General features: G+C 44.6%; 1 protein-coding gene and 1 long non-coding RNA gene across 6 annotated transcripts in view; one reads left to right on the top strand and one right to left on the bottom strand.

Moving 5' to 3' along the window:
* The window catches only part of MMEL1 (membrane metalloendopeptidase like 1), a 100,199-nt gene that overhangs the window by 28,911 nt on the left and 46,148 nt on the right, over window positions 1–25,140 (bottom strand). For all 5 annotated transcript variants that reach the window (XM_019511664.1, XM_019511665.1, XM_019511666.1 and 2 more), the window contains exons 3-10: window positions 17,835–17,894; window positions 15,396–15,557; window positions 14,098–14,178; window positions 11,871–11,966; window positions 10,610–10,728; window positions 9,728–9,793; window positions 6,868–7,002; window positions 6,105–6,194 (exon numbers count right to left, since the gene is read on the bottom strand). In XM_019511664.1, coding sequence (XP_019367209.1) covers window positions 6,105–6,194; window positions 6,868–7,002; window positions 9,728–9,793; window positions 10,610–10,728; window positions 11,871–11,966; window positions 14,098–14,178; window positions 15,396–15,557; window positions 17,835–17,894 — 809 coding nt within the window. The remainder of the gene's footprint in view (window positions 1–6,104; window positions 6,195–6,867; window positions 7,003–9,727; window positions 9,794–10,609; window positions 10,729–11,870; window positions 11,967–14,097; window positions 14,179–15,395; window positions 15,558–17,834; window positions 17,895–25,140) is intronic.
* The window catches only part of LOC109293631, a 79,833-nt gene continuing 68,824 nt past the window's right edge, over window positions 14,132–25,140 (top strand). The window contains exon 1 of the long non-coding RNA XR_002096352.1: window positions 14,132–14,215. This is a non-coding gene — a long non-coding RNA (uncharacterized LOC109293631). The remainder of the gene's footprint in view (window positions 14,216–25,140) is intronic.

The following is a 25,140-nucleotide window of genomic DNA, read 5'->3' as shown; positions in this document are numbered from 1 at the left end:
AGGAACACCCCAGCTGAAGTCACCAGACTCAGCTGTAGCCAACACCCAGTGCTTCTGGGGAGGCTTAAAAAACACCCTGACACATACAGCAAAAAAAGGTGGTGGTGGGGGGGCACAACCAGCAAAGCTGAGAAGCATGGAAAATACCCATGGTAGAAAATAGGCATAGCTGTGCTTAGATCATCCCTGACCAGTGACTGTCCAACCTTTTCTTGAACATCTGCAGTGATGGAGAGTCCACAACTTCATTAAGTGGTCTATTCCACTGCCTCACTATTCACACAGTGGAGAAGTTTTTCTGGATATCCAATCTAAATTTCCTTTGCTGTAACTTCAAGCCATTGGTCCACACCCTCTTCTCTGCAGCAAGAGGGAAAAGGTTTTTTTCCTCTTCTTTATGGTAGCCCTTCATGTCCCCTCTTAAGTGCCTTTTCCACAAGCTGAACATGCCTGGCTCCTTCAGCCTCTCCTCATATGACTTGCCTGCCAAGCCCTTTATCACCTTTGTTGCCTGCCTCTGGACCCTCTCTAAATTCTCCATGTCCTTTTTAAAATGTGGAGGCCAGAACTCCACACAATACTCGAGATGAGGCCTAACCAGTGCTGAGAAGAGAGACACTATCATATAATGCTTCTATTGATGCAGCCCAAAACTGCATTGGCCTTTTGTGTGGCTGTATCACACTGCAGACTCAATATGAGTCTGTGATCTACCAAGACTCCAAACTCCTTTTCCATAGATCCAGCCAGGTGTCCCCCATTTTATTTTTGTGTTTATTATTCCACCTTGAATTGGTAGGCATTGAGCTTCATCCTGTTAGCTCTAGCCCAACTTCCCAATCAGTCAAGATCCTTTTGAATTGCACTCATCTTTTCCAATGTGTTTATAATCTTTGCTAGTTCCATGTCATCCACAAACTTGCTTAAGAAGCTATGTCAGCATCCAATTAATTAATAAACACATTGAACAGCACTGGACCCAGGACATACCCCTGTTTGACTCCACTTGAAACCTCCTGCCATTCTGGTATGGACCCGTTAATAATTACCTTTTGTTTATGGCTATCAAGTCAGTTATCTATCTATCCCATAGTAGTTTTATCTAGCCCACATTACTCCATTTTGTTTATGAGAAGGTTGTGTGGGACCTTATGAAAAGCCTTGCTGACATTCAGATCCAGGGGTTCTTAACCTGGGGTCCACAGACCCCCAAGGGGTCTGTGGATAGATTTCAGGGGGTCCATGAACTTGGATGGGAAAAAAATTACATCTTTGTTTTCACTAACCTCTAACTGAAATTTAGCATTTCCTTCAATTATGAATGTAGGCAAAATGAATGTATTTTGATGACTGTATTTCAATATAATTGGTTTCCTTTGTAATCCTATGTATTTTATTTTATGCATTTAAAAACATTATTCTGAGAAGGGGTCTGTGGCAGGACGCTCCCAGGGGTGCTGTGACCTCCCCTAGCGCCCCTACCTACCGTGCCAACTTGGGTCTTGAATGCACCCTCTATCTCACCCGCCACGTCTTGTTGTTATATTATTAATGGGAGGCTGCCTTCCTGCCCTCCTTGGCACAGGGCCTTGATGTCCAGTTTCCCAGTGCACTCTAGCATTAGGGGCTACCCGTAAGTCCTACTACCGCCTTCTCCTTGGCTTCTCCCCACACTCTTGCCCCCACCGGGGCCTGTGCCTTGCACTTCTCGTGCTCTCTGCCTGCACTGGGGCCCTTGCTTGCGCTTCTCGCGCTCCTCGCCCTCGCTGGGGCCTTGCTCGTGCTTCTCGTCCGCACTGGGGCCTATGTTCGCGCTTCTCACGCTCCTCGTAATCGGGGCTCAGGCGGCCTTGGCCTTATCTGGCCCCAGACCCCTCCTAGGGTCCTACGCCCACTGGGCTTCTCACGATTGGGGCTCAGGCAGCCTCACCTGGCCCCCAGACCCGCCTCCTCAGGCCAATGCCCCACTGGGGCTTCTGCCTGCGCACAACACTGAGCTCTTCCCGAAGCCGCCTACACTGGGCTGGGGTCAGGACACCCCAAAACACAGCGCCTCCTGCGGCACTAGGAACACCCCCACCTTACTGGGGAGCTCCTAATAAGGCCTCCTCCACCCCTACAGCCTCACCCAGTCCTCCGGGTCATAATTACAACTATCAACTCCAGACACTCAAAGCCCCTTGGATACAACATAAATCTTAGGCCAACCTGGCTAATCTTCTCTCATATCCCTGTCAGGGTCCTCTCCACCCTGTATCCGCACGCCAACGCTGCCCTGCTTGCTCTCACAGAGCTCTTGCTCCTTAGGCTGCCAGAGCGGACCTGACTCTGGCCTCGGCCTTCTCTGTTTATGTAGGCCAGGCCCTGCTCCCTTCTGGTCAGCTGACCCAATCAGTTGCCTTGGCAACCCACCTGTGCTGCCCCTGGTGAGTGGCAGCTGAGCCTGTATTCTTGTTCTTAGTAGCAGGCACCCTAGTGCCCTGCTACAAGGTCCATTGGCTTCACCAGACTGCCAAAGGGGTCCATGGCACAAAAAAGGTTAAGAACCCCTGAGATAGACTACATCCATAGCCTTCCCTTCATCCACCCCAATAGTTACTTTGTCAAAGAAACAGATCAGGTTTGTTTTACCCAATTTGTTTTTCATAAATTCATGCTGGCTACTTGTGATCAGCCTTTCCTCCTCCAGATGCTTGTGAATGGGCTTCCTTAGGATATAGAATCCTAGAAAATTAAGGTTGGACAGGACCTCAGGTCATCTAGTCCAACCCCCTGCAGTAATCAAAATTACTGCACAGTACAGGCATGCATCTCCATGTGCATGACTGTACTGCACAGCAAATATGGCAATTTATGCTGACTTGAGCAAAAAATTGATACATACATGATGCAGATATCAAATTTATGCCCGATTAGTTACTGCACAGTAATGCACATGTAGATGCCTTACTATACTATAACACTGTATGTGTGGACTGATTTGGGACTAACCTATTCCTGCTTACTGTGCAGTAATTTACTGTGCAGTAAATTTAAATCAGCATTAATGCATGTGTAGACATGCCCAATAGGTAACCTTGTGCTGAGCTATCGCTAAGTAAAACAGGCAAATGCACAGTAAATCTACCATCTTTATTTACAGGTGGTAGATTTACTGTGTACTAGCTAATGTGCAGTAAGCACAAATAGGTGCTGACAAGCAGAAATATGCTCTGGGTTAGCCCAGTCATCAGAGGGCCCACTGCCACCTGGCTAAGCCCTGATGTGGTGGGGAACTGTGCCAGCTGTAAGGGTGGCCATCTCCCTGCCACATGGGCATCGGTACCATCCACATCTCCACATGGGCGAGAGAGCTGTCCCAGCAGCCAGGACCACTGCATCCTAGCCAGGTGGAGATTAGGTTGGGACCCGATCCTCACATGGTGGGGAGAGGCCTCCCTGCCCCAGAGGAGGAGGGGCAGCCTTCAATTTAACTCTCCTGATCATGGCTGCCGGGCAGCATGCCTCCCCAGGCAGTGATGCCTTTCTCAACCCCCACATGGCTGCCAGGCAGCATCCCTGCTGAGCATGAAAACCTCTTCTGGCCACATGGGAATTGGGTCTGATCCCCACATGGCTGGGATGCAGCAGTGCTGGCTGTTGGGACCACTTTCCCCCCACACATGGGGATCGGAAGCAGCCCCATGCCCTCTGCCAGTCTGGGATGGCACCCAGGGAAGCCTGGAGCTCCCCTTTGCTGCTGCAGTGGGGCTGAGCAGGGCAGGGGGGCAGGAACAGCCCTGGTCTCAACTGCTTCAGTTGGGAGCAAATTGGCTTCTAAGCTAGTGCATGTGTAGATCCTTTCTGAGGCACAGTTTACTGCACATTTTTTACTGCACAGTACCCTTTCTGTGTATTAATAACACACGTAGATGCATCCAGGGTAACCTGTTCCAGTGCTTGAGAGAGTTTTTTTCTAATATCTATCCTAAACTTCCCTTCCTGCGACTTGAGCTTCCCTTGCTGTAACTTGATGCATATCTGGTGTAATTCTAATGAAGACAATTTTTACTTTAGATTTGCACCAGTAGCTAAGAGGAGAATCTGGCCACTGTAGAGTTATGCAGACTGAGTTTGTTTACACACAAGTTTTAACATATTGGGTTCTTTATCATTTACTTAATTTAATAGGTGAAAGAGGCTATAGGACCCTTTCAAATCAATATAAACTTAGGTTATGCTACTTTTGCTTAAGATATTTACAAGGACACTTGAGCTAAATTGAAATAAATGAGCCATTTTTAACCCAAAACATAAAACTCTTTCTAGAGTGTTACACCAACTAAATCCATTAAAATCCATATGGTCCAGTAATTTCCCAGGTACTGAGGTGAGTCTAACTGGTCTGTAGTTCCCCAGGTCCTCCTCTTGCCTTTTTAAAAAAGGGGCACTACATTGGCCCATTTCCAGTCCTCTGGTACCTGGCTGGTCTCCCAAGACTTCATGAAGATCATTGCCAAGGGCTCTGAGATCTCCTCTGCTAGTTCTTTCAGGACCCTGGGATAAAGTTCATTCGGCCCTACTGACTTGAATTAATTCAGACCCAACAAAAGCTCTTTGACCATCTCTTTTGTTACCTCTTCCCTCAGCTTGCCCCCTTCCTTATCCAGATAATTTCTATTAAGTGGCTGGCAGCTTAATTTTTTGTAAAGACTGAGATAAAGTAGCCATTGATTAGCTATGCCTTCCTTGTATCTTGGGTTAGGAGTTCCCCCAGCTTGTTAACAGCAGATGCACAGTTTCCTTGGTGCTTCTTTTCTGGCTGGTATACTTATAGAGCCTCTTTTTGTTGTCCTTAACCTCTTTTGCCAGGTGCAGCTCACTCTTTATCTTTGCCTTCCTGGTTTTGTGACCTACCCATTCTTCCATTGCCTGTATGCTTTCCTTTTGCATTTGAGGCATTTTTAGGAGCTCCTAATGCAGCCACATTGGTCTCTTCCCATTCTTCTTCTGCTTCCATCGTGTTGGGACAGTTTCTTGTTGGGCTTTGAATACTCTGCTCCTTAGAAGCTCCCAGCCCTCTTGGGCACCTTTATCCTTCAATCTATCCTCCCATGATACCCTGCCTGTTAGCTCCTTGAGTCAGATGAAATCTGCCTTTTTGAAATCTGCCATCTTAATTTTTCTGACCTCATGTTTTCCCTGTCTCAGGATCTGGAATTCTAACATTGTGATATAACTCTTCCTCCTTTTAAAATAACCGTATATGGGAGTAATCCCTGCCCTTTGGGAAAAACGCTAACATTAAAGTTTTTCCTGCACTTCGGATTCCCTTCAGATTTGGTCTAGTAACAACAGTGAAAGAACCAGCACTCTTTCCCCCTCTACACGTTGCTAGAATTGCTACTGGGTTATTCCTCAATAGCTAGATATATTACTTGCGTGCCTACTGAATCCAGAGGAGAATCTAGCCTGCGGGGAAGCATGGGCATTCAGTTAGATTTTCTGCTGTCTTGACTTACCAAGTTAAAGCATTGCAAGTTGTAATATAGGTGGGGATTCGTTATAATTTGATTCATAGTTTTGTGAGTGGCAAACATCTAGGCAAGGTGTAGTTCAAAGGTTTTCCACTGAAAAGCACAAGGTCAAGACTCTGGGCAGCATGGATACCACTGCAATCTTGGAAGAGTTGGCCGTGGTTTTAGTCTGCAGCCATAACTGGTTGTGGCTTTGGTAAACTTCTTCAGTGATTTTGATGCAATTAATTTGGTGCAAGAAAAGGTAATGTGAAGCTTGCCCAAAGGAACCACTCCAGCTCTGAACAGAGTATGTGGTTCACCTATTTCTTCTGTGCACAGAAGTCAAGAACTTTAAAGCATTTTTTCTGGACATGAACTCACATTTTTTTTTTGCTGCCTGGTGCAAAGATTTAAGGCCTGGCAAATGCTTCAGTTGTAGCTTTGTTCCATAGGAAAATACCTTCCCAATTCCCTTAGCTTTCTATTAAGAACAAAAATGACCATGAATCCCTTTTGTTGTTCAAAACAAAAATATTTTCAGCATAATTTTCTCTTGACCAAACCATAGGAGGAGCTGGAAGCAATGGGACTCATCAAGACACCTACCTTCAAGGCAAACTTTTCCTGTAGCTGCTTTAGGGTCATTTTGTTGTACAACAGGGTCACATCATGCCTTTCTTCTGCAGGAGCAGTTGCCTAAAGACATACACAAAGTTCTCAGAACTGACTGTTGAGTTTCATCAGCTGGAATCACATGTATGCGTGTGTGCATGCACACGTGTGAAAGAGCTCTTTAAAGTCTGTTTTTTGGAGAAGGAAACTTATTTTATAAAGACCAACACTGTTTTCTGCATTTCAGCGTATCAGTCAACAGCCTGCTGGATAACTCAAGAAAGTTCGTATGACCAAGGCCATAGCAATTAAGTTTGGCGCCCAGGGCAAAGCCTGCAGTGGCAGCCCGTCCTTGCCCCATGCACAGGTCGGGGGGGGGATGTGCCCCCCAATGCTTGCCCGGGAGTTCATGCAGCAGTGGGAGCCACCCTTCCCCCATCCCTGCGCCCCCCCAAACAAGCTGCTTGTAGTTCTGTCCCGTGCCCCACCGTGGCTGTGCAGTGCTTATTGGTGCCCCTTCACTTTGGCGGCTGGGGTGGTCACCCTGCTCACCCACCCACCCCTTGCTATGGTATTGCTTATGATTATTTCAGTATCACGATGTGCTATAGAGGAAAGTAAAACATCCCAATGGCCCTCACCAGACTCGCTTAGGGGAAAATATTTCCCTCACCCCAAATCCTGAGCGCAGTCCCTCCCCCACTCCCAGCCATGTAGCTGAGAGGTTTCTCCACACCTGTGGGTCTCCTATACTCACATTCGCGATCTCTGTTTCAAACTCCATCACCTTTACCATTTCCTCTTGGACAAAGCTGTCGTCTTTAGACATGTTTTTATCGTCTCTGATCATTTTGGCAATGGTGATCATGAACTGTAGGTAGGCTTCCCGTACCTAGAGACATAAAGGACAGAAACTTTGTATGGTGGCCTATGTGATTCAGGGTGATTTTGTCCAGCACTTCAGCCTATAGCAGGGGTTTAGGTAAGCAGTGTACTGCGGTGTGTCTTGTTGAGGGAATTTAAGACTATGTATTCAGGAGCATGGCAGGTGTGCTGGAAATGAACCACGGGCCTAAATAAAAATCTAACAAGAATTCATGTGTATTTTTCTAAAACTTACCCTGGATCTGATTCATAACTATTCTGAACATTGGCAATGTTTGGTCCTAAATCAAAACTTTGCAGCCCAGTCTCTTTAGAGATGCAGTTTAGAGCTTGCAACCAGGGGACTCTTTCCTTTCATTGTTTCTAAATGAATAAGTGAAGAAGTAGCAAAGACTCCTTGATTTGAACTGAGCTGGAGGAAATAGCATCTCCTCAGAACCAAAGTATCAAAGTTTTTAAGGTTTGAGGGCTCCTCAAATCCAGAAACCTGATGCCCTCAGGGATATTGCTGGAAAGAAACTTCTTCTTTCTCTTCTCTTACTCATTCTCCCCAATTTCTTGGAAGTCACATCATGAAAAACTAGAGGAAATCCAAGAATTGAGAACCATTACTGCAAGGTTACATGTGTAACTAGCTTTACACAATGACAGATGATTCCCAGTGGTGCCCTTGTTTCACTTTTAATGCAAGGTACAGGTTGTGCAAGCTAGGTGATTTATATGCCAAAATGGACCTTGGAAGCATATTTGGCTGATGGTCAAGTGCAGTTCTTTGATATAGGCAGGCTTAATGCTACCTATTATTTTTACCTATGACTCCTCATTTGTGGAACATAGAAACTAGTTGAACACAATAGTTTAATTGTTCTGAAATTGGTTTGGGCACTTGTATTACATTATGGTGATTTGTAGGGGGGACAGAATGTCCTAGCTCAGGCAAACTCCTGCCAGGGATGAAAAGAGTTTTGCTTGATGCCAGACTAAACACAAACTAAGTAAAGAATACCAGGATGTAGCCCATAGTCTTTGGAAATGTGCTGTGGAAAGAAACAGCTTTACAGAAAGGGATTCTCTATAGCCCTGAGTGACCATGGTGCTTATTGTTACTCAGCCAGTCTAAAGATATGCCCTTAGCCAAATCAAGAGTTTTCACACTTGAGGTTAATATCTTTTCAATGCCTCTTTTGTTTAAGTTCATTCATTTTTGGATCAAATTTGCCTTGCACTTGGTCCCTGGCCTCCCTGTAGCCTGAGACCGACCACAGGCCCACCACAAAAGTCACACTGTCTTCTAAACATAATAGCAAACATAGTGACACCTCCACTTCTGTCAGACAAGCCACTACCTGACTTGTCCACTCTTAAGCACCCCATACCATTTCCAAAACAAAATCTCCCGATCCGGTACCTGAGGCTTTTTTGTGTCTCTGTTTGCTTCTTGAGATACCATTGCCTCTTTAAGAATGCCTGTAACTGGTAACATGTACTAATGTCAGAAGAAGTTGGCCACATTCTGTAAAAGGTAATAGAATATCTTCCCCTAACACATTTGGACTGCTATCACATACAGGAAAGCTGCTCATAGAAATTACAATTTACTAAGACAGCAGAAATGAGACGGCCTATATATATGCTTCTACCAAAATCTCATTGCTCTGTATTTCAGAAAAGACAGCCCTGGAATTATCCTACTTAAGGCACAACCCAAAGTCAAGGAAAACAATGGAAAGGCTTCCACTGCTGTCAGTTGGTTTTAGATTGGATCCTGAAATTGTAAGATGCAAGAGTCTGAAATATTTTATTATTGTCTGTGTGGATCTTCCTCCTTTCACGTTAGGAAATTCAATTTAATGCTAAGTTGCAAAGGCACTCATTTAGCATGAGATAATTAAGAAAATAAAAAGAACTATGTATTTTCAGCCCTGAAATGGATTAAAGATAATTTGTCAATCTTACATTTGCAACTGCTCACTTAGACATTTACAAAGGAAAACTAAGCGAGGAGGAGAAAGTGAATACATTTGTCATAGAAAATGGAAACAGTTTCAACATTGTCTGTCTGAACTTTCATGCAGTTTTGGGGAATAACAGCAAAAATAACAGTCTGTAGGATTCTTATCACCTGAAGACTGGGAACATGAATCTCCCTTTCACTTTCCCTGTCAAACATTGATTCTGCTACTGATGCACTCAGTCATGGATGTAGTGGCTTGTGAAACCTTTCTACATCAAAAATGAATCTAGGGTTTTGTATGATTAGAAGTATGAACACATCATTTTGTGTTGGCCCAGCAGTCCTCCTAGTCCAGAGTCTCACCTCTGACAGCTGCCAGCACCAAATGCTTCATAGGAAGGAACAAGAAAACCCAGAGCAGGAAGATATAGGGTCAACCTGTGCCCATGAAGTTTTCACCCTAAACCCTAAAAGTTAGTGATGGATTAAACTATGAGCATAACGCTTTTTCTGCCTTGCCATATTCTTTCTGTTTATATGAACTCTCACAACTCTGAATAGCCTTGTTACTCTATAAATGTTCAGTCATCTTTGTTTCTTGTTAAATATTTGGCCTTCCTTATATTCTCTGTCAACAAGTTAAACAGATGCATTTTGATTGTTGGATAGCATGAAGATTCAGAAATATGCAGAATGGAAAAAGCAGGGATCACTTGCAAGCGATTAATGAAAGGCAAGTTCTAGCAGCATACAGCGTGTGTGTTACAGAGATACTTACTTTTTGGTAGTTGCCACCATTAAAGTAGTAATCTCGCGATGGCATTCCCAAACTGGGCTGGTCAATCTGAAGGAAATTAAGTAGGTAATGCCTAGTTAGGAATAAGCAGTGGTTGTGGTTCTCCAGAAAGGGTCATTTGAGCATAATGTGAAATGCTGCATACACCATTCTGGTAACCCAAAAAGGAGGACCTCACTTTATGAGGGGGTAAACCCAATCCAGGAGCAAGCTTTAGCCTGTTTTCCATAGAAGCTGGGACTGAATGGAAGACCAACTACTCTCTCCAAACCTTGGTTTAGGACTAAACCCGAGGCCCTCAATCTCCAGCTAGTGCAGGATAGATGCTTACTTATCATGGGTTACAGAGCATGGTTTTACTATGGGTTACAGAGCAATGGTCAATGACCACTGTGACCTCAGAAAGAACAAAATATTACAACCTGCAAGAGAAAAAGGTGCCTCTCTCCAGGGCTAGATCTGATGTGCAAAAATAAATATTACTAGGCTAGGTATTATAGATTAGTATGGTATACCTATTATATTATGATCAGTGTTATTTGGCTCTCTGCAGTATATGTTAAACAATGGCAGTGCTGTGTAAGTTGCAGTACTATAGATAGGGGCTCAATCCTTAGCGTAAATCGCCAGAACTCCATAGACTTCAATAAAGTCAGAACCATTTATGCTGCCTGAAGATCTGTAGTAGTATGTATTTGGACAGTCCATTATAGAGCTGTTGATATACACTTTGCTCCATATTGTGGATGCCCACCAACACAAGTCACAGAAAACTGATCTAAACTGTGTGCGATGCAATTAGCTACCCATGGTGGGTCATGGCCTTGGACCTATGTATCTGTAGTTCCCAGTCATTTTTCTTACATAAATGATATGCCGGCTGGAATCCCGGTCATCGTTCCAAACAAACATATCAATGATGACTCGTTTGTTATATCTGGAGTTCATGATGAAGAGTTTTTCTTCCACGCTCCAGTTTGCCTCTGAGAGAGAAAAGGAAAAGCTGCATTATTTATTGATGTGTACCAAACATAATTAAGTTCTGTGTACTGTAAGCTTAGTGCTCAGGTCATTTAAAATCAGACTGGGCAAAGTGGGATACTGGTAAGGGGCAGCCTGCACTGGCTGGAAGTGCATGGAGAAAGTGATCTGAAAGGTTGCTTCTAACTGTAAATTGAACACCGAGTATTTGTTAATTATCCTTACTAATAGTGGCACTGACAGTTTTAATTAGCCCTGTGCAAAGTGCAGGGGAAACCCTCAATTCCTTCCCATATCAAGGTTAAAAGTCAAAACACCTCAGCTGTTCAAGGCACTTAGGTGACTTGGATGATACCTCTGGCCAGGATTTTGCTGTTGTTTTATGATAGATGTGTGGCAGTAATTTAATTGGTGGTCACATGGGGGGGAGGGGGAGAGGGCTAAGCCTTGTGGAAGAACTAAGCTTCACATCTATTTCTGTAAGCCATTTAAAAAGCTCCTGCCACTCAGATACTGACATGCCCCAATTATAAATTTGTGAAAAATGAGCATGTTATTACCTAACTAGCTGACCAATCATCTGCTAATTGCGATCATTGCATGTGCAAATATAGGAGCACAATTATTCTGTGTTGAGCCTTGTAGTTTTAAAAATGAATTACTTTTGCTTCTCCCTCCATTTGCCCCTTTACCTTGAGGTTTTATCGTGGTGACATTTTATCTTTTAAAACCCCCCATTATCTGCTGGACTCCCCTTTCCAGCTCCACAGGCCTCTCTTTCAGGAGGGTAGCAGCAGTTCATACAGGGGGAAGGATCCAGCTCACCCAGGTGGGGGCAATTCCACTCACAGATGCCCTGCCAGACTCCTCTGTCCATTTCACAGCCCTTTACACTTAAAGGCCACAGCATCCAGTCTGGTCTCCCATGACAGGCTGTCCCTTAGCCACACACAGAACCTGCCACCTAACAAGCGATGTGAACCCTGAACCTTCAGAGTGAAAAGCTGATTACCAGCTGAGGTACCCAGGCTTTTGTTTGTTTAGGGGATGCAACTCAGTGATCTTAGCTCCCAAAGGAAGTAAAAAAATCCTACCCTTGTGCTACAGAGACCCTTTTACAATCTCTTTGAGCACAGAGTCTTACCATGGGTGATATTCCAATCTGCAGAAGCCACTGGCCAGTCTCCAATCATAGCTAGGACCTCTAACAAGGGCAATGAATCTCGTTGCTCTATGAGGCCTGAAGAAGCAGCAGCAAAGACATTTTTAAAAGAAGGTTAAAATTCATGATGAATTGAATTATGCAACTGAATCTCTTACAGAAGAGAAAGAAAAGGTGGTCTGCTGTCAGGTTGGATGAGGCTGCATGCAGAGGTGTCATTGTTGTGTTCCTCGGTGTAATAATTCTACCCTTCAAGTACTCAGAAATTTCTGTTTGCAAAACTGAGCAAGGGTATTACTTTTGATGTTTTGTGACTCATTCTGGGATTTGCACACTCTCCAAGCCAAATTGAAATCATTTACCAAAAGCTGAGCTGGATTCTCCATTACGCTGGTAAGTTTTCAAGCCAGATTTTTAAAAAAACATATACTCTCATTCAAACAAGGGTTAATTCAGGGAAGCCCTAGGCCTTGTGTTATACAAAAAGTCAGGAGAGGTGGCCAGAGTGTTCCCTTTTACAGTTACAGTCTTTGCATTGAAGACTTTTGCCTATTGTGATTTGTGAAACTAATGATTTCCCTGCAAACCAGTTAGTTTCTGTAGTAGCTGTTAGCAGGGAAGGAGGTATGAAACTCACCTCAACATCTGAGGTTTATGAATTGTTATAGGACAGAGGAGCTCAATCTCTGGTCCGTGGGCCAAAGGAGGCCTGTGAAGCCACAGCATTTGGCCCACTGGGCTCTCTGCAGGTCAGGACATTTGGCACTGCAGGGAGCAGTGGCCATTAATACCACCACCTGGCCCTGCTGCCAAATTCCCATGCCGCCTCCCCCCACACAGCCAGATGGGGCCAGACCAGGCCCCATTCTCCTTGCACAGTTGGATCAGGGATGAGCCATGCCCCCTTCTACCTGTGCAACTGAATCAGGGCTAGGCTGTTCCTCTTGCCCCTCTGCAACTGAATTGGGGCTGGGTGATTCCTTTTTCCCCCCACAGGCCCAGGTTGGGGCCAACCCAGACCCTCTTTCCCTGCAGTGCTGAATCAGGTCCCCTCTACACAGCTTATGGGGTCCCACTGCCCCCACCCCAGGCACCGGATCAAAGCCATGGGCTGGATCCGGCCCATCAAGGGACCAGGCACTGCCCATCCAGCCTGCCAGGGAAAAAGGTTATGCACCATTGGTATAGGAGATTTTGCACCAGACCTATGCACAGCAATATAATGTGCAGTGAAGGTCCCAAATAAAGCTAGAGGTTCTTTTACTCAGACAGTAACTTCTCATCTATGGAAAAGAGTTCTTTAAAATTATATAGGGCTGATGATCAACTGTTTATAGGAGGGTAGATTTTCCATTCATGCTTACAGCACTAGGTCCAATCCCTAATTAAGATTTGTAGGTACTACTGGAATATAAAAAATAAATATCAATAATAACGCGGTAACATTTTGAAAACTAGTGCTTTCAGCTCTTGCTTTACCATATTTTATCAGTTTTGTAGTTACAGACATATGCATGTTGTTCCTAACATGTTGTATGTAGCAAGTGTATTTTAAATCCACTTGCAGTGTTAAAACTCCCAAACTATCTCCAGCATCCATTATCTGTGAATGAAAATCCACTAGACTTCCTAGGAACTATTGAGACACTGAGGGCACTAACAGATGTGGAAAAAAATAAACAGTGCTTTACTGGAAGAGAAAGCACATCAGTTTGACTTGGCTCGCCTAACTTTTGTGTAGTGCTTTTATCTAATAGATGAAGCATGCGCTCTTTACAGACATTGGGCAAGTCAGGTCAAATTGACGCAATGCCTCTTTTGGACGTGTGCTGCGCTCAGCATAGGGATGCACCAGGCTGAAATTAAAGCTCTGATTTTGTTTTTCCTTCACATCTGTAAGCAGCCTGACAAGCTTAATTTTCATGGGCTTGCAATGGCAAATAGTCTCTGGGAGCTCAGTTCTTAAAGACTTAGTGAAATGAGCAATTTTCAAAACTATTGCAAAAGCTAGACAAGCTTAACTGAAAAAAAAATCCCACTCAGGGTTGCTAAGTGACAATAGTTTAATTACTCAGTGTGTCACTTATAAAAATCATCTACTTGGAGAAAGGCTGGCTTTCCAGGGGAGGCCCTGCCAGGGAGATACAGACTGGCCTGGCGATATAGGTTTGTCCCCAGAAGAACAACAGTAGAACAAGAGGATACTCACTCTCATTCATGCAGGATTTGTAAAGTGTCTTTGCTTTCTGAAAAGCCTCTCGATCCTCCTGCTCTGGAGTCTCCAGCACACCTAGGACAGGAATCACTGCAGTAAGACCTTGTCCTGAGTAGGTTTGTTATCAGCTATCATCACATGAATCAGTGAGAATGAAGGGATGTAAGGACCATTTACCATGAAACCAGAGTGTTGTACTACTGGTTAGGAGTGAAAGGTGAAGGATGGACATAAAAATACAGAGATTTTCCTGACTCCAATTATAGATTATGGCAAAACTTAGCTGACTTCTTTGGGAACACAGCCATGCTGTGGTGGCGTTTTACTGAAGAGTGGGAGGAGGAAAGACTACAGAAGAGATCGGAAACCTTACGGGCCTGGAACGTCATTTGTTGTATGTCACTTCAGCTCCTGCTAATGCCTTATGTGCAGCAGATGCCATTCCAAAGTAAACAGCCAGTGGCTATTAAGACCAACATAACCAAGGAGAAAGAAAATATGCGGTATGTCAAATATTGCAGTGTGGTAACTGTCAACAAAAGCTGGCTTTGTCTCATCCACTGCTCTACAAAGTAAAGGTACGTGCCAACTTTGCCTTAAAAAAAAAAAGATTATGGCTACTGAAGAGTCTCCTTAAGTTACAGTGTGAAAACACCAACACATCCATTGCCAGCTGAAGTTTAGCACTGCCTGCAGCTCTGTCCAGAACAAGCTTGCTGGTATACCTACACTGATAAACCTCTCCAGAGTGAATGCAGCTTGGATTATGAGTCCTTACAGTCAGGGGCATGCTTTTGGCTGTATGCCGGACCAGCACTTACCACAGTGGGGCATGAGCTATGACTGGGGCTTTTAGGTGCTATGTTAATCCAAATGATCAACACCAGTGCCAATAAATACTGCCTTTTGAAATGAGCTGCTGCCATAATTTTTTTTGATAGTGTAAATACTTCTGTATTAAATGGCACCCCCTCGCTGCCTCTGCTGTACCAAACAAAATTTCAAGTGTCGTCATTGCTTGAAGACGCATACAGTAAGCTAGAACCTCAGCTGATATAAATCTATACACTTTAAAGATACGCTGCTGGCTCCTAAAGGAGGATCTAGTTTGTTCTGTGGAAGTTGTGCCTGGACTTATCTCCCAAACGTCTTTCTTTATCTTTTTAATAATAAGGCCCATTGTTTTGGAGTTCAGGGAATAATGTTGGGTATCAACATCATTATTGGGCTCAAGTCCTGATGCCATGTCTTGACGTTTCATGTACATGTTTTAATGCCCCTCCCAGTTTTACCTTTCAGGATGATCTCCAGTTCATCCCTCAGGATGTCAAAAATGCTGTATCTTGAGCTGGTTTCTGGGATGACGTGCCGGTTTAGCCAGCCCCCACAGGCATACTGGTAGAAGTTGTTGCAAGGCTCAGTGGTTGGGTCCATGTTCTGAATTATCCTAGCAGCTATGATGCACAAAACCATAGAGGTGATTTCCACAGGATGTTTCAAGCTGCATGTAAAACTCAAAAATTCTCCCAAATTACCAAGAAGGTGGCCTGCCGAACAGATCTTGCACATGTCTCTCATTTGGGATGAGATCCTAGTGTCATGGGACTGGGTCCACAAGGCAGAGGAAAAGAAGCAATGGACAAAAGCAACTGCAAAAATGGAGATTTAGATGGTCTTGCCTGCACAATGTGCAGCAGCAAACACCACCACAAAACTCCTCTGAGTGGTTCCAAAGAACCACCCTTGATGACAATGCAAAGTCAAGTCCTTATGAACAACAATCAGAATTACAAGCAAGGTCTTTGGAGGGGATTGTTGTGCCTTTTCTTAGGTACAGGCAGTCCTCGACTTACAACATTTTGAGTTACATTTTATACTTACAACGTTAATAAATTGACACCCTGTTTCAACTTTATGATATCAGTTTAGACTTTATAATGCTTGATCCGATGCGATGCCACGCCAGCGAACAAGTTCGCTGCGTCACTCATCTCCCTGGAGAACTCACCAAAAATATCCCAGAATTTTGTACTCAATCAATTATAGATGAGTAATATAGCTACATTAATGTATTTATATTGTAAATAGCAATCATATTGATTTGGAAGGACTTCTTTGAGGAGACTTTGATGGACTTTTTGAAAGGCTCTTGGTTGGACTTTTTGAAGGGTTTGTGGCTAGAGTCTTCTCAGGAGTCTTGGCTGCAGGTTTTTCTGGAGTCTTATCTGCTTTCTTAAAGAAAGTACCCAAGGATTTTCAGGAACTAATTGTGTCGTAAGTCCGAAGACTGCCTGTAGTTGAAATCACTTGGCCTGCAGCTCCCTGCCTTAAGCTAAAGCCAAGAAGCCATCCTTGCCATTTTCCTTTGCTACCGACACTGTGCTATAATATAACACTATACTAGCATGGTGTAGCTGTTATATAGGGCTTGTCTGCAGATCTCACACCACAGCACAAAAGTGCAATGATTTCGTGGTGGGAAATCAAGACATAGAAATTAAATGATTTACCAAGGTTTCACTGTAGGCCAGTCTCAAAGGTAGGGATAGAACCCAGATCTCTTGAGTCCAGTAATAGTCTTCTTCTTTAACTATTGAGTAAAACTCTCATTGTTTCTCTCAGATCTTGAAAAAGAGTATTTTGCCGTTTATTGTTAATATAGTGTGTCACTTTTGTCTAACTTTGTTCCAAATTGAGTGGAATGCCCCAATTTTCTGTGGATGTTATTACAAGTATCTGCATGTGTTTACTTATTCTGTAGTTATTATTCCTTTTTCCCAAAAGTTACATCATTCTAACTTTTTGCAGATTCCACTTGCATTAATAAGGATAGACTAAAAAACTGCTTGATTTAATGACCACTTTATTACTGAATCTCTGTGAAAAGTACATTTAATGATTATTTCTTGTAACCATGACGTAAGTCCATTGTACAATAATGGCCTTTGAAAAATATCCAGACTTTTATAAAGAACTTTGGCAAGTAACATCAACTTTCACAACATTTGATTAAAGCCAAGCTAAGATGTGAATTTCATTTTAGTTACATTGACTATGCAGAATAATCTTAAATATCAAAGTAATTAGACTTATTTGGTGAAAACGAGCTACTTGGGTATTATGCTAACATTTTTTTTCTGCCAATGTGTATTAGTATGAGTAAGTTTATGTTCAGTGATCCCTGTTTGAAATCTTGAATGCTTAAGTTATGCAGCCATCTTTGGTAAATGTTATTTTCTAAGCCATACAGCAGATCTGGTTTCTAATCCACAACACAAAGTTCTCTTGCATAATTTACTATTGCTCCACATTTGCAAACAGTCCTGTATTCAACAGAAATTGGAGAACTGTATGGAAATACATAGAGATATACAGGGGTGTTCCCAGAAAACTATCTTTTTCCCTTTTATGTTTTTTCTTGTATTATTTAAAATTACTCTGAACAAATATTTGCTTACCTGACTTGTCAGATACAATTAAGGCACAAGAGGATTGACCAATTTTTAATCCATTTCTCAAAGAACGCAAATATATTCAAGTCCTATAACATGCACTTGTGTTTTAAAGCCCCACTGAAAATCACTGGGACCTCACGATTCTAAATTTCTTCTGTGCTTTTAAAATACCACTCAGGACTGAAACAAACCTTAGACAATGCTAGCATTATTAATGGAGCCAGACTGGTGCTTCCGTTTCCCTCTACAGCAAGCTTCCCTGGCAAGAAACATTACCTGCTGTAACACATCCAGGTGTGGTGCATACGTTGCCTGAATTGGTACCATAATTTGCATCTGTGGGGAGGAATTAAAACATAAGACATATAATAATACTGCACATTTCTGAATGAAACAGCACAGCATTTCTGACATGCACTAGTTGTCCAGCCTCAATCAAGTTAATCTAAAAAGACTTGTCTTGTTCTGTTATTGTAAAGTAAGTGAATTCTAAGGCTGGTGAAAGTTGCCAGAATGATAGTTCTGAAGACTGAAGCCCTTTATTTAGCTAAAGAATAGGCATGGTGAGGGCAGGGGCATAGAAAAAAACCTCAGTGTCTTGCCAGTATGTCCCAGGCGTGCTGGAAGGCACTAGCGTAATTCAATCCTAATGTCTTCCCTGGTCTTTTATGATAAAACAGACAATGGCCATGGACACCTTGTGGCTGGCAGCTCAGAGAATCGTAAAAATATACTGTTTTATTGGCTTTCAAAGCCACATCTGTTTGGAAAGGTTTTCAGAGGAGAGCAAAGGCCATCTCCAGATTCTTGGTTTTGCAATGGCTTTGAACTGCAAAACTGAATGGAAAACCAAAATGTTTCTGACTGTTCCAGGGCAAAAAGAGTAGACAAACAATGCAATGCATGCCCTTGCCTGCTGCAGTGGGTGGTTCCTTAATTTGCTGTACAGCATAGACCTTACTGAAGACTTTACAACCAGATGGATAGGATACCGTGAGGCTTTAACTGAAGTGTACTGGGGTAGACTGATGCTCCTGCTGGTACTTAAAAACCCCAGAGCTTCTTGGTTGGAGGGTTCTGCCCTTATACTCAGGGTCACATCAGTCACTATGTTTGGGGCCTGGAAGGAGTTTTCCCCCTAGGTCAGACTACGAGGGTTTTGCCTTTCTCTGTAGCGTGAGGCCTGACTGTTTTCTTAGAATTTGCTGAGCATGTAAATGAACTGCTTCTGTGTTGTAATGACCTCTGAGATCTCTTCTGTTGCATACCAAGTGGAGAAGCATTGCTAACATTAGAAATGTATCAATCCTGCCCAAGTCTTTACATGTCAGAATCCTTGTTGCACTTGTATATATGTGTGTGTGGTTCTAAAATGGCTTGTTCTAAAGGGTACAGATTCAGCTTCACTGCTCTTCCCTGACCCAAAGACCAGTGAAGATTTCCCACTGACCTCTGTGTGTTCTAGATCAGCCCTAGCCCCTCTGCGTGTGTATTTAAGAGCTGTGGCACAAGCTGCACTGAAAGCAGGAGGGTGTGCACTTCCTTCATCTGTTTTGCTTTTACAAAGAACCCTTCTCTGGAGGCAAAGCACCTTGTTCCATAAAAAAATTCTGTTTGTTCCAGCTCAAGACATCTGTCCTAAGTGCAAAACCTAACGACCTTTGCCCTTCTAGTGAGTTTGATAACATGTGAGCTCCTGCTACCTAGGAGAGGAGATAGCAGGTGCGTCTACACATGCACATTTACTGCACAGTAACCAAAATTACTGCACACTATGGACATGTCAAAATGCGCACATCTGTACTCACAGTAAATATGGCGACTTATGCCGACTTGAGCATAAATTTGATACCTGCATCATGCCGATATCAAATTTACACCCGATTAGTTACTGCACAGTAACACACATGTAGATGCCTTACTGAGCAGTAACACTGTGTGTGTGAACTGACTTGGGACTAACTTTAGTCTTCAGTCAGTCCACACACAGTATTAATGCACTTTAGTGCCTGCACATGTAGATGCCAGCCTATTCGTACTTGCTGTGCAGTAACTTACTGCACAGTAAATTGAAGCCAGTATAAATGCACGTGTAGACCTGCCCAGTAGGTAGGCTGTTCCCAGTGGAACTGCAGGAGAACAGTTCTACTCTGCTTTCCGCATGGTTTAACAGATAAAAGAATGCATGGCAAGGGTTAGTACCCTCTCTGACCTGCACGGGTTGGATTTGTAGAGGACTGGCATGCAGGGGTGTGGCTAGGAGCTTCCAATCTCCACTTCTCAACAGCTTTCCAGCAGGTCTTCCCCCTTCTTCTGGACCTCATGACTCACATCTCATCCACCTTGTCCCTTGCTGGCCTCCAGGGTTCGCCCTGTCTCCCCCTGGACTCCTCCCAGCTCCTAGCTCACCTGCAGCTGCCACTGCTGTCCTAGGGGTGAGAGAAGATCCTGTCCCACTCCAGGGGCTGCGTGAGGGTTTTGGTTAGCTTGGAGAGCAGCAGCAGCTGTGGCAGCAGTGGGCAGGTAGGTTTCCTTGCTCTGCCTGCTCCCCAGCTGTCTGCTGCTACTGTCTCTGCCACCCTTCAGGCTGAGCCCAGCCCCTGCACAGCCGCTGAAGTGGGACAGGAGCTTCCCTCACTCCTGGGACAGCACTGCCAGCCACATGTGAGCAGGAAGTCTGGAGGCGAAGAGGAGCCCCAGTAGGGGCAGGGGGTGAGCTCTGGGGGAGATGAGTGAGCGTAGAACAAGGAATGGAGCTGGGGGTGGGGAGAGGACATGCCTCTGAGCACAGGGGAGAAGTGGGGGCAGTGGGATTCTTACCTTCTTTGGGACTGCCACCCTCAGGTGCCTGCTCTCTCCAGCTGTCACTCCAGAGCAGTAATGCTCCAGAGGATAGATCATTTATGTGGTGGAGGCTGAGAGTGGCACCTCCTGAGATGCTGGAGGACTGCTCCCAATTTGTATTGGTCCTATGGAGAAGTCTAATTTTACAGCAGCGCGAATTGCCTAAGAGGAGCTAAAGATAATCCTTGCTCAGAAAGGATTATCTCTGAGATGCTCAGAGCCCACTTAGCTCATCTTTTCCTTCCTTAACATGTGGACATTTCCATCTGAAGAGCTTTTAATATGTGGGAAAAATAATATTTAACAACAGCCACAGGGGGCTGGAAAGCAGGACTGTTTTGGATGCTTGATTTCTTTCTCAGCCCCTTCAGTGAAAACACGCCAGGTCTGAGGCCTTCACAACATTGGTGAATCACTTACAGCCTGATGAAGCCCTCACAACTGGGCTTAACTGGTGCATGGCCTTTGTGGTTGGCTATCTGCAGAGGTGTGAGATTTGCCAGATACGCCCTTGTGTCAAGTATTCCATGTATAAAATGGACAGTGTAATGTTCATATCTATGCCAGTGAAGCAATCCTTTCATTAGCATTAGTGCATTGCTTTGAGATCGCCTGGTAAAGGGAGGTGCCTTTACCATGATGGGCATTGTTCTCTGTAGTACGTAATCATTAGGAATGGGCCCAGGTTGTGAACCTGGAATCTGGATGCAAAGTTCGCTGGAGTTGGGGCTGTTTGGTATGTTACAGAACTTGGCCAACTCCCCAAATTGCCTAATGTCCAGCAATGTCTGGATGGGATCTGTTCTAAGCACGTGCTTTCCCTGGTGTAATTTGGGTTTTATTTTCACTTGGCTACTTTAGACTGGGTAGAAGATCTCCAAGGCCCTTACAAGAGGGAAAATGCTTTCCAAATGGACTGAACTGACTTGAAGCCTACTTTCCTTTTTCTTTTTGTTTTTCTTATTAAAATGCACTAATGTTTGTGGTGCAGGGAGCCAAAAACAAGTGTTTGATAAGAAAGCAAGCATAGGGGGCATCTACACGCGTGCTTTATTGTGGAGTTGACTAATCAGCTCTGCAGAAAGCGTCACCATCTACATGTGCAGTACTATTAAGCTGGAATAAACTAATTAACTCTACTGTAGGATAGTAATGCCCAACAAAATTACTATCCTATAGTAGAGTTATTTACTCTGCTGCAGCACACATGTAGATGGTGGCTGGGGCATGAGGGTGCTACAGTAATAGGGCTGCCTGCTGGTTAACCCTGCATTATAGCACCCGAATGTCTCAGTCAGCACCTTCACAGCACATTGAGCTGGGGCTGGGCCCTAGGCTCCCCCTGGGCTCCCTACCAGCCAGGGCTGTGATGGCTGGGCTCAACAAGTGGCAATCCCAGGCGCATGTGTAAGCACTGCTCCTGGGAAGCAATAAACTCTGGGATAATAAACTCTGGTGCAAATTGCACCAGAGTTTATTCAGGCACACTAATTTCATGTGTAGACACACCCACAGTGACTGTAATTCAGGTAGATTCATAGATTCATAGATTCATAGATTAAGGGTCGGAAGGGACCTAGTAGATCTTCTAGCCCGACCCTAGAACTAAAATGGTGTGAAGGAAAGGAGGGCTTTGAAGTTTCTCAGTGGAAGTAACATAAACAGCACTCATTCTGACCAAGAATGTAGCATACAGGGCCTAACCAAGTGCACTGGGGGGGAATATGCACATCAGAAAACCACCTTGCATTTGGGTCAGGTAATTGTAGCAGAAGCCTGGGGGTATGAGCTAGGGAGGGGCCAAAAACTTTTGCAAAATTCAAAGCTTCATGTCATTTTAGGTTTCTTGCATTTTGCATAAACTTGGAAATGAGCTCATTGTCATACACACACTTCCTGCAGTGCACAGCTTCTCTACAGAAATTGTTTGGCCCTTTTCAGATGCAAACAGTTTTCCAGAAAAGCTGACTCCACCTTTGAGTGAAGAAGAAGCAAACAGAGGGCCTTGTTATATGTTACACATACCATGTGTCAAATTTAGATTTTATAGACATTAGGGCTGGAAGGGACCTCATGAGATCATCCGATTGTTTGATAATTTTCTCCAAGATCTTCCCAGGGATTGGGTTCAAACTGATTGGTCTGTAGTTCCTTGGATTTTCCTTCCTTCCTTTCTTGAATATAGGTACCACATTGGCCCTCTTCCACTGTTCAGAAACCTGTCCCGAGTGCCATGAGTTCTTCAATATCCACGCCAACGGTTGAGCTAAGATGTCAGCCAACTCTTTTAGCAGTCTAGGGTGAATTTCATCAGGGCCTGCTGATTTATCTATGTCCAGCCTCTCAAGGTGTTCTCTCACAAGGTCTTCACCAAATGTAGGTGTATGGTCAGCCGTACCCTCGTACTGAGTCTTGTCAGGCAGGGTGATCCCCTTGGGCTGGTGAAAAACTGACACAAAGTAATCATTGAGGAGATTAGCTTTTTCCTGGGTGTCTGTTGTCAGCTGCCCTATTTGATTTAAGAGGTGTTCAACGTTGCCCTTATTTTTCTTTTGACTTTCTACATATCTGAAGGACTTTTTATAGTCCTTGATTCCTGTAGCCAGCTTGAGCTCAGTTTTGGCCTTGGCTTTTCTTGTCCACTCCCTACAGGTGTGGGCCAGTGATGCATAATAATCCTTAGAGGTATTTCCAATCTTCCAACCCTTATAGACCTCTCTTTTAAGATTTAAGGAGGTCCATGAGTTCCCTGTTTTGCCAAGGGGGTTTCCCAGCCCTTTTACTACCTCTCCTGTGGGCCGGAATGAACTTCCCTTGAGCTTTTAGGATTGTGTCCTTAAGGAGCCACCACTCATCCTGGACTCCCTTCCCTGTCAGATCATGATCTTTCAGGGCCTCAACAACCAACCTTTTGAGGTTGTGGAAGTCATTTTTCCTGAAGTTGAGGATTTCTGCATTGCTGAGTGATTTGCCAGCTTTGCAATAGATAAGGAAGGTGATCAACTCGTGATCACTGTTGCTAAGCTTCCCTTCAATCCTCAGGTCACTCATTAGATCATCCCCTTTGGCCAGAACCAGATCTACCAGTGCCTCACTTCTTGTGGGCCCATGGACTTCTTGAATCAGAGCTTGTCAATGCAGGTGAGGAAGCTATGAGACCTGATTAGATTTGGCTGAATGCTCCTCCCATGAGATGTCAGGGTGGTTGAAATCTTCCTCCTGGTTCAAGCTCTTCCTCCTGGTTAGGATGTCTGTAATAGACTCCTATGGTTATATCCCCTTCACCACGTTCTCCCCATATTCTAACCCAGAGGATTTCAAGTTGCTCTCCTTGGGTGCCAAGGCCAACTAGTAGGGAAGTGTACTGCTCCTTGACAGAGAGCTACACTCCCACCCTTCCTCCCAGCATGATCTATCCTGTACAAGGTATAGCCATCTATACCTGTGGCCCAGTCATAGGTGGAGTCCCACCAGGTCTCCATTATCCCTATGAGATCATGTTTCTTATTGCTTAGAAGGAGGACCAGTTCCTCTTGTTGGTTCCCCATACTCCTGGCATTAGTGTACAGGCAGATAAGCCTGCCATTAGAAGCCCTGGGCTTCTCTGTACACTTAGGAGAGTCCTGTCCGTGGGCTGGGGTAGGAGTAAGTTCGACTGTATTTTCTGATCTGCTGATTATGTGCTTATTTTTTTCTGGGCTTGTGCTGATGGTTGTTTGCCCATCCCCCAGAAAGCTTAGTTTAAAGCTTTGTCAAGCAGGTCAACCAAACTGGTTGATAAAAGCTTCTTTCCCACTGGGGTGAGGTGGAGGCCATCTTTTCCCAGCAGACCGCTGCCTCTCTCCCTGAGGTGCAGACTGTGATTGAAGAAGCTGAAGCCTTCTGAGGGGCACCAACGCCTCAGTTTTCTGTTACCCCTTCAGTACATCTCTTCCTCCTATGCCCATGACCCATAACTGGGAAGATTGAAGAGAAAACCACCTGTGCCCCTGACCCTCTAAGCCCAGCACTCAGAGCCCTGTAGTTACTCATGACCCAGCCAGGATTGCTCCGAGCCATGTCATTTGTGCCCACATGGATGAGGAGCCTGGGGTAGTGGTCAGAAGGCTGGATAAGTTTCGGGATCCTCTCAGCTACATCACGGATACGGGCCCCTGGGAGGCAGCAGACCTCATAGGCTAAAGTGTCGTGGCAGCAGATTTCACCCTCTGTCTCTCTCAAGAGGGAGTCTCCCACAACAACCACCCTGTGTTTCATCTTAGGTGTGGTTGCTGGTTGCCTTCCTTCCTCAAGTACTGGAGTCAGCAACTCTGCTGGCTTTGCTGATGTTGCTGCAAGGGGTTCATAGCTGTTGTGGAGTTCCAGGGGGGATGGTGACCCTAATGCCAGGGGGCCTTGGGGCTGGAGACTACCTTTGTCCAAGTGACCCCTGGCTGGACCTCATGGGGGCTCCTCTTGTCTGCCCTCGTCCTGCTAGCCTTCCTTGTTCTTCCATCTTCATTCCTCAGGTGAAGAGTCTGGCAGTAGGTATCAATCTTTTCTTCGCTATCCCTGATGGCATGTAGCCTCTGCACCGCAGCCTGGAGCTCCCCTATCTGGCACTCTAGAGACTCTAATGCAGAGCACACCCCACAAGGAGGGATGTCTTTTCTCCTGAACCCAGGTGCCTGCATTCATGCCAGGCAGTCCCCACAGCCCAGAGCCAGGGGCTCGGTCTGGATGGAGGCCACAGTGGTAC

This window comes from Gavialis gangeticus, unplaced genomic scaffold, assembly GCF_001723915.1.
Source record: "Gavialis gangeticus isolate Ggan-Ray unplaced genomic scaffold, GavGan_comp1, whole genome shotgun sequence".
NCBI classification, from domain to species: domain Eukaryota; kingdom Metazoa; phylum Chordata; order Crocodylia; family Gavialidae; genus Gavialis; species Gavialis gangeticus.
This window is presented reverse-complemented; position numbering and strand designations above follow the sequence as displayed.